Source organism: Pelodiscus sinensis, chromosome 24, assembly GCF_049634645.1.
Source record: "Pelodiscus sinensis isolate JC-2024 chromosome 24, ASM4963464v1, whole genome shotgun sequence".
NCBI lineage: Eukaryota > Metazoa > Chordata > Testudines > Trionychidae > Pelodiscus > Pelodiscus sinensis.
Window position 1 is genome coordinate 13,274,009 of NC_134734.1, and position 11,689 is coordinate 13,285,697.

The 11,689-nt window shown below is 49.3% G+C and overlaps 1 protein-coding gene across 4 annotated transcripts in view; it reads right to left on the reverse strand.

Annotated features, from left to right (window-relative positions):
* Positions 1 to 4,525: 4,525 nt before the first annotated feature.
* LOC102459692 (NACHT, LRR and PYD domains-containing protein 3-like) overlaps positions 4,526 to 11,689 on the reverse strand; it is a 33,895-nt gene continuing 26,731 nt past the window's right edge. For 2 of the 4 annotated variants that reach the window (XM_075908043.1, XM_075908042.1), the window contains exon 11: positions 4,531 to 7,542. In XM_075908043.1, the coding sequence (XP_075764158.1) occupies positions 7,461 to 7,542 (82 nt within the window). In that variant the 3' untranslated portion in view covers positions 4,531 to 7,460. Of the gene's footprint in view, positions 7,543 to 11,689 lie in introns of all 4 variants that reach the window. The other 2 variants (XM_075908045.1, XM_075908044.1) reach the window with 2 other exon arrangements.

Genomic DNA, 11,689 nt, shown 5'->3' on the forward strand with positions numbered 1-11,689 from the left:
TAAGCTAAATGTGCCTCGTTATCCAACATTCCTTTCTAGCCCACACCCCAACAGGGCTGGTGTCATCTCTCACCCCAATGTAACCCAAGTTTAATTGTGTGGCCACCAGCGACATTATTCCTGATTTACATGGGTGGGGAAGCAAGCCCAGCCAGTTGTTCTTTTCCCACTATTTCTGCTTTTCCTGCAGTTTCTCACTGCACTTGGATGCTGGGCAGCCGCTTTTCTGTCTCCACCTGCACTTCTAGGGCTGAGTCCCTTTGTCCCAAGAACTTCCACAGCTTGGGACTTGGGGGGCATCATGTTTTGTTTTCCAACTGGGAGAGAAAACCCCCAGGGGCCAGATCCTCCCAGTTTGTGCGGTGGGAAATGGAAAGAGGATTTGCACAAGGGGCTCACCATGGAAACCTGCTCTCCCCACATTGATTTTCTCTGCGCTCCAGGAGCCAGGCCCAGCACCATCCCTGGGTGCGTGTGAACTGGCTCTGTAGATGGCAGCTGCTCTGGGGGGACAACTCAGAGCAACCAAAATGAAAAACGCTCCGGGGTGGTTCGGTGCAGACTCTTCATGAACAAGGGCAAAGTGAGCACAGATGCAGTTCCCCTGGATTTCAATGCAATTCCACCTGTGTACATCAAGGCTGAGGCAGGCCTGGTCCTCCAGCCCCTTCAGAGAGCTCTCCAGGGGCTGATTTGGGCCTGTTTTGGGGAGTGATGTTTGCTGCATTCATGTAACTATGCTGGACTCCTTGGCATAGGTAGAATGGAAATGCCCGGCTGCAGACTTTACTGCTCTGCCTTCTCCAGCCGGGGCCTGGGCTTTCACTTTCAATCTGCCATGAGCCAGGAAAGCTGCAATTTGGGGAGATTCTACCATCCCCTCACAGCTCCCCTGTGCTCCCGTGGGAGAGGGAGGTAGAAAATGCCCAGGGAAATCCTGTCACTTACCTTGCAGGCTGGGCGAAGAAGCACCATCTGCAGCCCCCTCCCAAGTGTGGCATCTGGCTCTGTAGGAGTCCGGGGGCAGCTGAGTGAGGAAGTGAAGTCCTGCTTCTAACTCCTTATCTGCATGCCACTCCCTGAGACTAAGGGTCACTGTACAATAGGAACAGTTTCCCAGTTGCAGACGGGGAGCCGTGTTAGTCTGGATCTGAAAAAACGAGGAGTCCTGTGGCACCTTAAAGACTCACAGATTTATTTAGGCATCAGCTTTCGTGGGTAAAACCCACGGCGTCAGGTGGCCGTGGGACTCCTTGTTGTTTTAAATGTGGCTCAAGATTCCAATGTCTGCTTCATCCACTGGCAAAACACCATTAAAATTGTATTAACTTTTTATTGAGGATATAGAACAAAGGGAAAACAGTTAAAGCCTTTGCAATGCAAAGTGTGAAATAAGGGTGGTGGTATAACAGTAATGCTTGATTCCTTCGCTTTTAAAAGAACCCCACTCTTCTTTTACACACACACACACACACACACACACACACACACACACACAATGTGGCAGTCTCTTCTAAGGTTTGGAAAAGTAGATACACTGTTCTTTGGGGGGAATGAAGAGAAATGCATGAGCTGCGGTTGTCTGTTACAGTTTTAATCCCGTGTCTCAGAAGACAGAAGACAAACACACACACAAAAGAGGAAAGAAGAGAATGGCAAAGCTAGAAAATGCAGCTTCTGCCATGGGAGTCGACTCTCCCTTGCAATCTCATTGCTGGAGAAACAGAGGCCCAGCTCATGGTCTGATCCACCATCCTGAGATCTGATAAATCAGGCTGTAGAGGACACTGCTTTAAGTTGTCACTCTAGTCACAGTCTTACAGCAAAATACAGTCTTGGTCAGCTAAGCCAGACGCTTCCTAGACTGGAGATAAAAGGACAGTGTGTGTGGGGGGGTGTTTACCCCACACTGGAATAAAAGGGGTTAATAGAAGCCTCGGGCAGCTGTGTGAGAAGCAGCCAATAGGAGGGAGGCCACAAGTACCAGCCAGTCAGGGCCTAGCAGGTCACATGAAAAAGCCGGCTGGGCCAGAGGTTGTCACTTGCTGCTGAGCGCGCAGGGAGTGAGGACCATGTCCCTGGAGGGTGGAAAGACCAGGGCACAAGCACCTTGGACAGAGCAGCTGCTATCAGGGACGCAGGAGCTAGAGGGAGCTCCTGGCTGGCTGCTGGGGCTGAGCAGCTGAGGGCCTGGAGGTGAGGGTGAAGAAGGTGCTGGGATCAGGGGGAAAATGGGCCAGGGAAACAGAGCAGTTTTGAGAGAACGTAGAGGAGCAGCAGGAGGCTGCGGTTTACAAGGCCCCTGGGTTGGTATCTGGAAAAGTGGGTCCCCTCCGTTTGCAGCTGGGGAAGCAGTTGGGCAGTCAGGCTGTGCTATGTAAAAGGGGGGAAGAGGGGGGGCGATCTAACCAGAGGTCTGAGTCATGAAGAGGGCGCTGCAATTCCAGATGGCGAGAAAGGGGCCATAGGTGGACGCAGAGACAGAGTGACAGTCTGCAAACCTGGGGCATCGACCCTGAGCTAATCCCCAGCCTGGCCAGAAGGAGGCACCAGTCTGGCAGTGGGAGCTGCACCCTGTGACACGGTGAAAGAAAACACAGGGTGGGGAAGTCGCATGGAGATGGGTGGGCATGTTATGAGAACCCAAGTCTCATATCCCAAGCCGGCGCTGCTGAAAGCAGCAATGTCATCCAGCTCCCGCTCTCTGGCCTGATCCAAGCAGGAAACATCTCTCAAGACCAAGATGACAAAGACCCATCTGTGTCCCGGTAGATCCCAAGGAGTGGTTGGTGTGGCCCCCATGACGAGAACCCTCTTCTTCTAGTCTGCCTGTCTCCCGGTCAGCCGTAGAAGCAGGGTTGCTGGAACCATTTGTACAGCGGGGGTGCTGGCACCCACTGAACCAAACTGCAAACCCTGTGTAGGATAGAAACCACCTCAAGCCAAGTGGCGCGGCAGCACCTCCAGCATCCCTAATGCTTCCTGTTGCAGTGAGACCGTCGGCAGCTATGTTCCCCTGCACACCAGGGTCTTGTCTTGTAAAGACCCCAGAAGAGAGCTTTGGGTGGAATAGCCCATCCCTTCATTCTTTTGTCTACCAATTAGTCCTAATTTACAACACCTCAATTTGGGTCCATTGATTTGCCTTCCCCCTCGGCACAATCTTAACACAGACCTTTTCATCTGGACTAATTTCATCTTTGTCTCCCTTTTGCACTTTTTCCCCTCGACATTCATTGTTACAGGTTTCAGTGACGTTTGATGAACTTTCACTCATCTCTCACAGTTTGCATAAATGAGTGGGCTCAATTATTACACCACCACTCCCCCAACCTTTATGTCACCCACAAATGCCATCAGTGATGGTTTTATATTTTCTTCTTGGTCATTGATAAAATTGTTAAGTAGCTAAGGCCAGGAACCCATCCCTGGAATCCTTACTAGAAACAGGTCCACTTGATGATTCCCCATTTAAAATTACATTTAGAGATCTATCATGCAGTCATGTTTTAATCCATGTAATGAGTGCCATGTTAATTTTGTGTCGTTCTAGTTTCTTAATGAAAATGTTGCATGGCATCAAGTCAAATGCCTTACAGAAGTCACGTCTATTACTTCAACGCTATCATTTTTATTAATGAAACTTGTAATCTCAACAAAAAGGATATCAAATTAGTTGCAAGATCTATTTTGCATAAACTCTGGTTGATGGGCATTAATTATATTGACCTTCTTTAGTTCTTCGTCATGTTAGTCTGTATCCAAAAACAATGAGAAGTCACGTGGCATCTTAAAGACTCAGGCTACATTTACATTGCAAGGTTTTTGCACAAAAATCTGCAGAGCATCCACACCTTAAATGCGCTTTTGCGCAAGTAAATCAGCAGTAAAACGGCAGAACAGAGGGATTTGCTGGTGCAGGTAAACCTCCTTCTACAGGGCAGAACTCCTTTTTGCGCTACAGCTATTGAGCAAAAAGGCAAGTGTAGACGGTCCAGAGGGGTTTCTTGTGCAAGAAACCACTATGGGAAAAAGGACAGTTAATGGCAATCAGAGCTTTCTTGCGCAAATGTGGATGCTCTCTTGCTCAAAAGCACATCGCTTTTACAATGCGCTTTGAGGTGTGGACATGCTCTTGCACAAAAGTTTCTGCATAAAAATGCTTGTGCAAAAGGCTTCTTGTGCAAGAAGCCGGCAGTGTAGATGTAGGCTCACAGGTTGATTTGAGCATTGCTTTCCTGGGTAAAACCCACTTTGTAAGCTGCATGGAGAGGAAATGACCAAGGCAGCATAACTAGACCAGCACATGAAAAAAAAACATTTAATGGAGGTTGCCTATCTCCTAGAACTGGAATGGACCTTGAAAGGTCATTGAGTCCAGTCCCCTGCATACACAGCAGGACCAAGTACCACGCTGATGAATTTTTGCCCCAAATGGCCTCCACAAGGATTGAACTCACAACCCTGGGTTTAGCAAGCCAATGCTCAAACCACTGCGCTATCCCTCCTCCCAAAGCAGGCAGTTACCTTATCAAGTGGAGGAGTGGTGCTAATGGGGCCAGTTCAGGCAGGGAGGAAGTGGCCCACTCCAAACAGCTGGTGAGGAGGCATGTATACTGAGAGAAGCAAAATTGCTTTACGTTACATATCTGAGGGGCTCATTCACCTGCACAGCCACTGATGTGACACACGCCATCATGTGCCAGCAATGCCCCTCTGCCGCGCACACTGGCAAAACCGGACAGGCTCTGCGCAAAAGAATAAATGGACACAAATCAGACATCGGGGCATCTCCTTAGCCCAGCGGGCAGCTCTAGGAGGGCATACACCTCTGCTGCTATTTCCATGCGCACACGTCACCCAGCGTGTAAAGAACCTCTCGGGACTGCGGAGCTGGGTGCCAGTCCTGGGGCTGGGAGCAGTTCAGCTCTGTCCTTTCATTTGATTGAAACAGCAAAACAAACTCAGTGTTTGATGTGCAGCCTGCTGCGGTGGATTCGAGAGTCAGAATCCAAAAAACCCACAGATTGTTTAAAATCACAAGGTGTCTTTCTTGGGGGCTGGGAGAGGGAGAAGGCTTGATGCTTCCCAGGGTTTTGCTTCTGCCTTCTGAATGTTGGGCCTTTGTGGGAGTAGCCCCTCTCCCCCACTTGTAGGTGATCACCGTGGCTATGTCTACACAGCATGGCCATTTTTGCACAAAAACTCGTGGAGCGTCCACACTATAAGTGCATTTTTGCACAAGGAAAAAGTATAGTAGATTGTCAGAAGACAGGGCTTTTTGTGCAAGAGTTATTCCTCTTTCTGCAAGAAATAAGCCTTTTTGCTCAAGAGTTATTGGACAACAGAGGTTTCTTGCACAAGAAACCCCATTGGAAAAAGCACAGGTGCTCTGATGACAATTCTATGAATGGCCATCAGAGCTTTCTTGCACAAAAGCGTCCATGGCTGTGTAGACTCTCTCTTGTGCAAAAGCACATGGCAGCGTGGATGCGCTCTTGCACAAGATCTCTTCCGCAAAAGGTTCTTGCACAAGAAGCCTGCAGTGTAGACATAGCCCCCGACTTGAAAAGCACAGTGCTGGCTATTTTGGAGTGGAGGGGAGACACTGGTCTCTCCCTCTCTTTGGCTGGGGGGAGCTGCCGTTCCAGCCCCCTCCAGTCCCCTCTCTAATCACCAGCCTCTTGCCCCACTCTCCATCTGTAGTTCCCCTGAAATCTCTGCTGTTCAGAGGCTTGGGGGGACTGGTCTATATTTTTAGCCACTATTAGGTGACCTGCTGCAGAATGAACCATGGTTCATTCTGCAGCAGATCACCTAATAGTAAGCCACATCGAAGAAGGCCTGATGGGTGATGTCACAGTTCAGGGGAAGAAGAAGAAAAGCAGAGTCCCAGGCCGCTTGGCTGGAGCCAGCCCCGGCCCTCTCCAAATGGCACCTTTCCAGAATGGTCTTCACTTTTTTTTTTTTTTTTAATATTGTTGCCTCATGTTTAATGTTAATCGTTATAACTCCCAGATCCTTTCCTACCGTACTCTTTCCTCAGGCGTCACATCCCATGTATGTGTGCAACTGATTGCTCCTTCCTCAGGGGAGCACTTTGCATTTGTCCTGCCTGAATTTCATCCTGTGTATTTCAGACCATTCCTCCAGTTGGTCCGGATCATTTTGAACTCTAACCCTGTCCTGCACAGCACTTGCGACCCCTCCCAGCTTGGTATGGTTGACAAGCTTTCCAGGGTACTCTCTATGCCATCATCGAAATCATTTCTGAAGATATTGAATAGAAACATACCCAAGACAGATCTCTGTGGGCCCCCACTCAACATGCCTCTCCATCTTGATTGATCACGACTCTGAGCATGCTCTTCCAACCAATTGGGTACCTACCCTATAGTAGGTTCCTCTTGGATGTATTTCCCTACTTAGCTTATGAGAAGGGATATGCCACATCTGCAGCTTCTCCTCCCAAGCTATAAGGCAGCTTATTATGTCATAGAAGGATAGTAGTTTGACATGATTTGTTCTTACCAAATCCATGTTGACTGTTACTTACCACCTTATTATCCTCCAACATGATCTAACCTGTCATCTGCCACCAAAATCCAAGAAAAACGGATGTTCAAACAGAACTTGCTTTGACTCTGGGGAAAGGCCAAGAGACTCAGGAGACTTTTTAAAATATTGGATTTGTAGCCAGGAAGTCGGGGTCCTTCCGCAGCTGAATGTGTTTACTAGTAGAAAGAGGGGACAATAATTTTCATGGAGAGAAGGGAAATGCTTTAGAAATGTTGGCAACATGGATTTGGAAAGGGAAGGTTGTAGCTAGGTACAGAGTTTAAAGGGAGTGGTAACAGTAAATGTTTGGACCCCTGGGCCAGTCCAGTTGAGTCAGGGCTCTTCCTGCCTCGTGCCGCTCCAGTCTGTCTCTGTTCCAAGCAAACAAGAACTTGTAGGTTTCCAAGCCAGGCTCAGTGTCTGTCGTCGGGGTCCTTCTGTGCTGGGTTTCTGCCCAGCCACTGCTGCTCCTCCCTAAGTCCCACACAGACCTGCATCTGCTGTTATATTGGGCAGTCAAGGCCGGGTCCACATATGGCTGTGCACATGCGGTTCCTGGGAACTCTGCTCTGAATTCAGCTTCACTGTAGCTCCCTGCTTGGCATGCGGCTGCTGTTTCAGGTTCCCCACAGCCTCTTGCCTGCCACATGCCACTTCCTTCGCGAACCAGGAGGAAGGGGATGTGTGGCATGGACCAGTAGGAGTCGTCGTGCCCAGCTCAGCAGATCCATCAGAGGACTTTGGCTCCAGTTTCATTGCCGTGTGCCCCTACATGCCTTATGTAAAGTGCTTTCATCTTCGGCTGGGTCACCTTCCACACTGAATCACGGGCTGTAGACACAGCCCCGGGCAGTGTCTCTCTCCAGTCGATTGCTACTTTCACCCCATGGAACAGCTGTTCTTTAAAAATGAATGATCTGCCCTTCTCTCTGCAGGCTCTTCAGCTGCTTTTCCACCTCTGGAGAGAAGTCGTTCAAGCCCAGCCTAGAACACAAAGAGGAAATACCCAGGGTTACCCTCTGGTACCGCATATCACAAACAGGACTCTGCTATTGCTCTCTCCGCTAGGTACTTGTACGGCTCCGTTCTCAGCCTAGTGTATTTCTCCGTGCAGCACCCCAAGGAGGCAGGCAAGTCCTCAGCTCCACTTTGCAACTGGGGAAGTCAGGCCTAGAGAGACTAAGAGTTTGTCTAAAAGATCAGTGAGTGCGCAGCAAGGTGGGTGTAATCAATGGTGCACTAGCCTGCTGGGCACAGACTGTCCACGGGAACCTTGCCAATGCCTGCTTAACGTTCCCTGTGCACTTTGAGCTACACCCATTTCAAAGCAGAGCCCCTCCATGTGCACTGAGGAACTTTTAGCACACAGTAGTAGGATCTGCATAGACCAGGAGTGGGCAAAAGGGCCTCGACGGGCTGGATCCAAGTGGATTGATCCAGCTGTGGGGGCCCTGCCGCTCCCCCGCCCGTAGGCCAATTAGGGTCTGGGGGCGGGGAGCGAGTGCACCAAGTTTCCTCTGCCCTGCCAGGAACATGTGGCACTTCGAAGTGCCACGTGCTCCTGGCAGGGCGGGAGAAGACTTTGTGCACTCCCCTGCCCCCAAGCCCTGATTGGTCAAGGGCAGGGGGAGTGCACGAAGTTCCCTCCTCCCAGCCCCGCCCTGTGAGGAGTGCACAGCACTTGAAAGCGCCTTGCGCTCCTGGCAGGGCGGGAGGAGGCTCCGTGTGCTTCCCCATCCCCAGGCCCTGACTGGCTTGGGGGTGGGGAAGCACGGGAAGTCTCATCTCACTGCCAGGGGCATGGGTGCCTAGGGAGAGCTTGGGGGGCAAAGGCGCTCCCCCACCCCATACCAATCATGGTCTGTGGGTGGGGAAGCCCGGAAGCATTCTGGCCACACCTCGTCTGACATGCATCTGACGAAGTGGGTCTTTGCCCACGAAAGCTTATGCTCCTACACTTCAGTTAGTCTATAAGGCTGTGTCTAGATTACATGCCTCTGTCGGCAGAGGCATGTAGATTTGTTTGTTCAGCAAAGGCAAATGAAGCCACGATTTAAATGATCGTGGCTTCATTTACATTTACATGGCTGCCGTGCTGAGCCAACAAACAGCTGATCAGCTGTTTGTCGGCTCGCGCGCTAGTCTGGACGTTCCCCCTGTCGACATCAAAGCCCTTTGTCGGCAGCCCCGGTAAACCTCATTCCACGAGGAATAACGGGGCTGCCGACAAAGGGCTTTGATGTCGACAGGGGGAACGTCCAGACTAGCGCGCGAGCCGACAAACAGCTGATCAGCTGTTTGTCGGCTCAGCGCGGCAGCCATGTAAATGTAAATGAAGCCGCGATCATTTAAATCACGGCTTCATTTGCCTTTGCTGAACAAACAAATCTACATGCCTCTGCCGACAGAGGCATGTAGTTTAGACGTACCCTAAGGTGCCACAGGACTCCTCGTCGCTTTTGCAGATTCAGACTAACACGGCTACCCCTCTGATACTTGACCTCTCCATTTGAGGCCCCGCCCCTTCCAGAGCCCCCCGCAAAAAATTATTGCCCACCCCAGCATAGACAGTGTGTGGCACACTGGTGCACTGTAGGTATATGCCCCAGCGTGCTGCACTTTCACTGTCCTAGACAAGTTCTAAGGGTAAAATTAGCAAAAACACCAAAGTGAGTTAGGATCCCAACTTACATTTTCAAACATAGCTCAGGTGCCTAAGTCTCCATGGAAGTCAACAAAACCTAAGAATCACGGAGTCTTTTTTTTAAATGGGACTTGTGAGCTTTTGAAGTTTACCCTAAGTGACATGCTGATAGAAAGCCTATGCCACAGCAAGGAAATGAATGCTGATCTCTGAAGTCCCAGGCTAGCATCACAACCACTACATAATCCTTCCACTTGTTACCCAGCAACCCTGGTCTGCAGCACTATCCTGTTGCTATAGGAATAACACTGGTTCCCCAGGGCCACAGAGACATGGAATATCTTTCTTCCATGATTAGTTTCTATACAAAGAACTCTGCAATCTCTAAGATGTAGTAGTTCTTTTTCATATCCCTCGTTGTTGCTGCTGTAAGAGAACAGCTCTTTTCACTGAAAGATCAAGTACTATTGTTCTTTGGTATCCCCTCTGACAGCATGCTTGGCACTGTAGAAAACACAGAGACCCATTGGCACAAGTCTACACCATTATTGTTCACCACTTTTACAAGACTGATACATTTTGTACAAAGTATGCCCTGAGAGGTATTATTAGAAAATACATAATCTACTGAACATTATTATCCTGGTAACATATGTGGATCAACATTGTATGTAAAGTTATGAGATTCCACTGCATAACATTGCTGTATCATGCTCCACAGTTAAAAAGCAGGCCCAAACAAGGTTTTTTTAGGGTCAAAAGACACACTGATGCCATGGTCAGGTATCAGCATAATCAGATGATCTTGATGACGACCTATCACCAAGTCTTACTTAGTTGCAAAGTAGGGAGCCAAGTCCAGCCATGCTTGTGGGACAATAACTGAAGGAGGCTCCAGTGCAGGGGTGAATGCAAGGTGGGTTCCTGCTGCAAATCCCACCCTGAGACTCCTGCCCTCAGAAGGCAGCCTCCAGGGCCTCCTTTTGTCCTCTTCCCTACAGAAGCAGCTCTCTAAAGCTCTCCCCTCAGACTAGCCCACACCTCCCAGGGCCCTGGGACTGCGTTAACAGAGAGGAGTACAAAGGTGAGTGGAATATCCAAGTTCTGGAACCACCCTGCCAAGGAACAAGGGCAGCGCTTTGGGCCGGAGCAGCACTGGGGAGAGACGGGAGGGGGAGGATCTGAGAGGCAACTGGTCTACACAGGGGAGGGGAGCTGTCATAATCAGTAGTGCTGACCAGCACCTGGGGATTAAGGGATTAACTATGTCTCCTGTCCCTAGCCAGGTATCTGGTCAGCCAATAGCAATGAAGGTAGGGATTTCAAACTGGGGCAAAGGAATTTTTATCTTTTTCCTCCTTTGTCTGAGTCAGAGCAGTTTTCTTCCAAGTAACAGGGAGATAGGAGGCCTGTCTCTCTCCAAGAAAAGACTTCTTATACTGTGTAAGTAGAGCAAAGTTTAGATAATCCGTCAGGATTTGTTGTTTTTCCTGGTTTGAGAATTTGGAAATAATGTCTGAGCTTGTTAAGTGGGGTTTTTTTTTTTCTCTTTGTAACTAAGTTAGCCCAGAGGGGTTTCCCTGAGAATCTTTATCAATTAATGGCTCTTTCCATCTAGCCACTTTACTATGCTTGCAACTGTAGTTTTGTTTTGATAATAAAAGTTTGTTTCTTTTTCTAACCAACTGGTATTGGTTCATTTTGGCATCCTAGTTTTACCTTAGGGATGAGATTTCCCGAGTGATCCTTTCCCTGATTTTTCATGGAATTACTTGGATGATGGCAGTGGATATTCTCCAAAATCTGGGTATTAGGATTTGGGGGAGGAAGTTTTTGTACCAAAGCTGGTAGAGATAAGGTTTCTGGGTGCTTTTGAGGGCCCCCATGTCACGTTACTGGATTTTAAGGGGAGCAGCCAGATCACTGCTGCACCCTTGGGGGGGTATTTGCCCCCAAAATGTATACAAAGGGGGCCATGTGAGGTGTCACATAAAAGCTTATGTTCTACTGATTCTGTAGATGTTATTCATATATTTGTATAATATCTGTATGTGGAGTTATAAATATTTACTCCGTGTTGATGCTGGAAAATTCTCTGCCTGAGGCAGAGCAAAGTGCCAGGAATGTTTGCTCAATGGCTATGCTGATGAGTGAGGCTCCAAGGACAATAGATCTCTAAATGCCAAAGACACACCTGGGACCTGTGGCTGGTTTCTCGGGACCAGAAAAACCCGTTCGGGGTAGGTGAGATTGGGTTCTAAAACCCCTCCTCTGTGTGTGTTAGGCCTGGGGCTGATTGGGGCATAGAAAGGGCTGGTGTGTCTGAGGGGGTTTGTTCGTGAGGCTTCTGGCAGGCCAGGTAGGCAGCTGAAGTACTCTGTGCGACTGGTTTGTGGCCTGTTTGGGAAGGGCCTCCAGTCTGGGGCTATAAAGAGCCCTGAGTTTGAGCAATTCGCCCTGAGCGGACGCCCTCAACTGTGCCCAGAC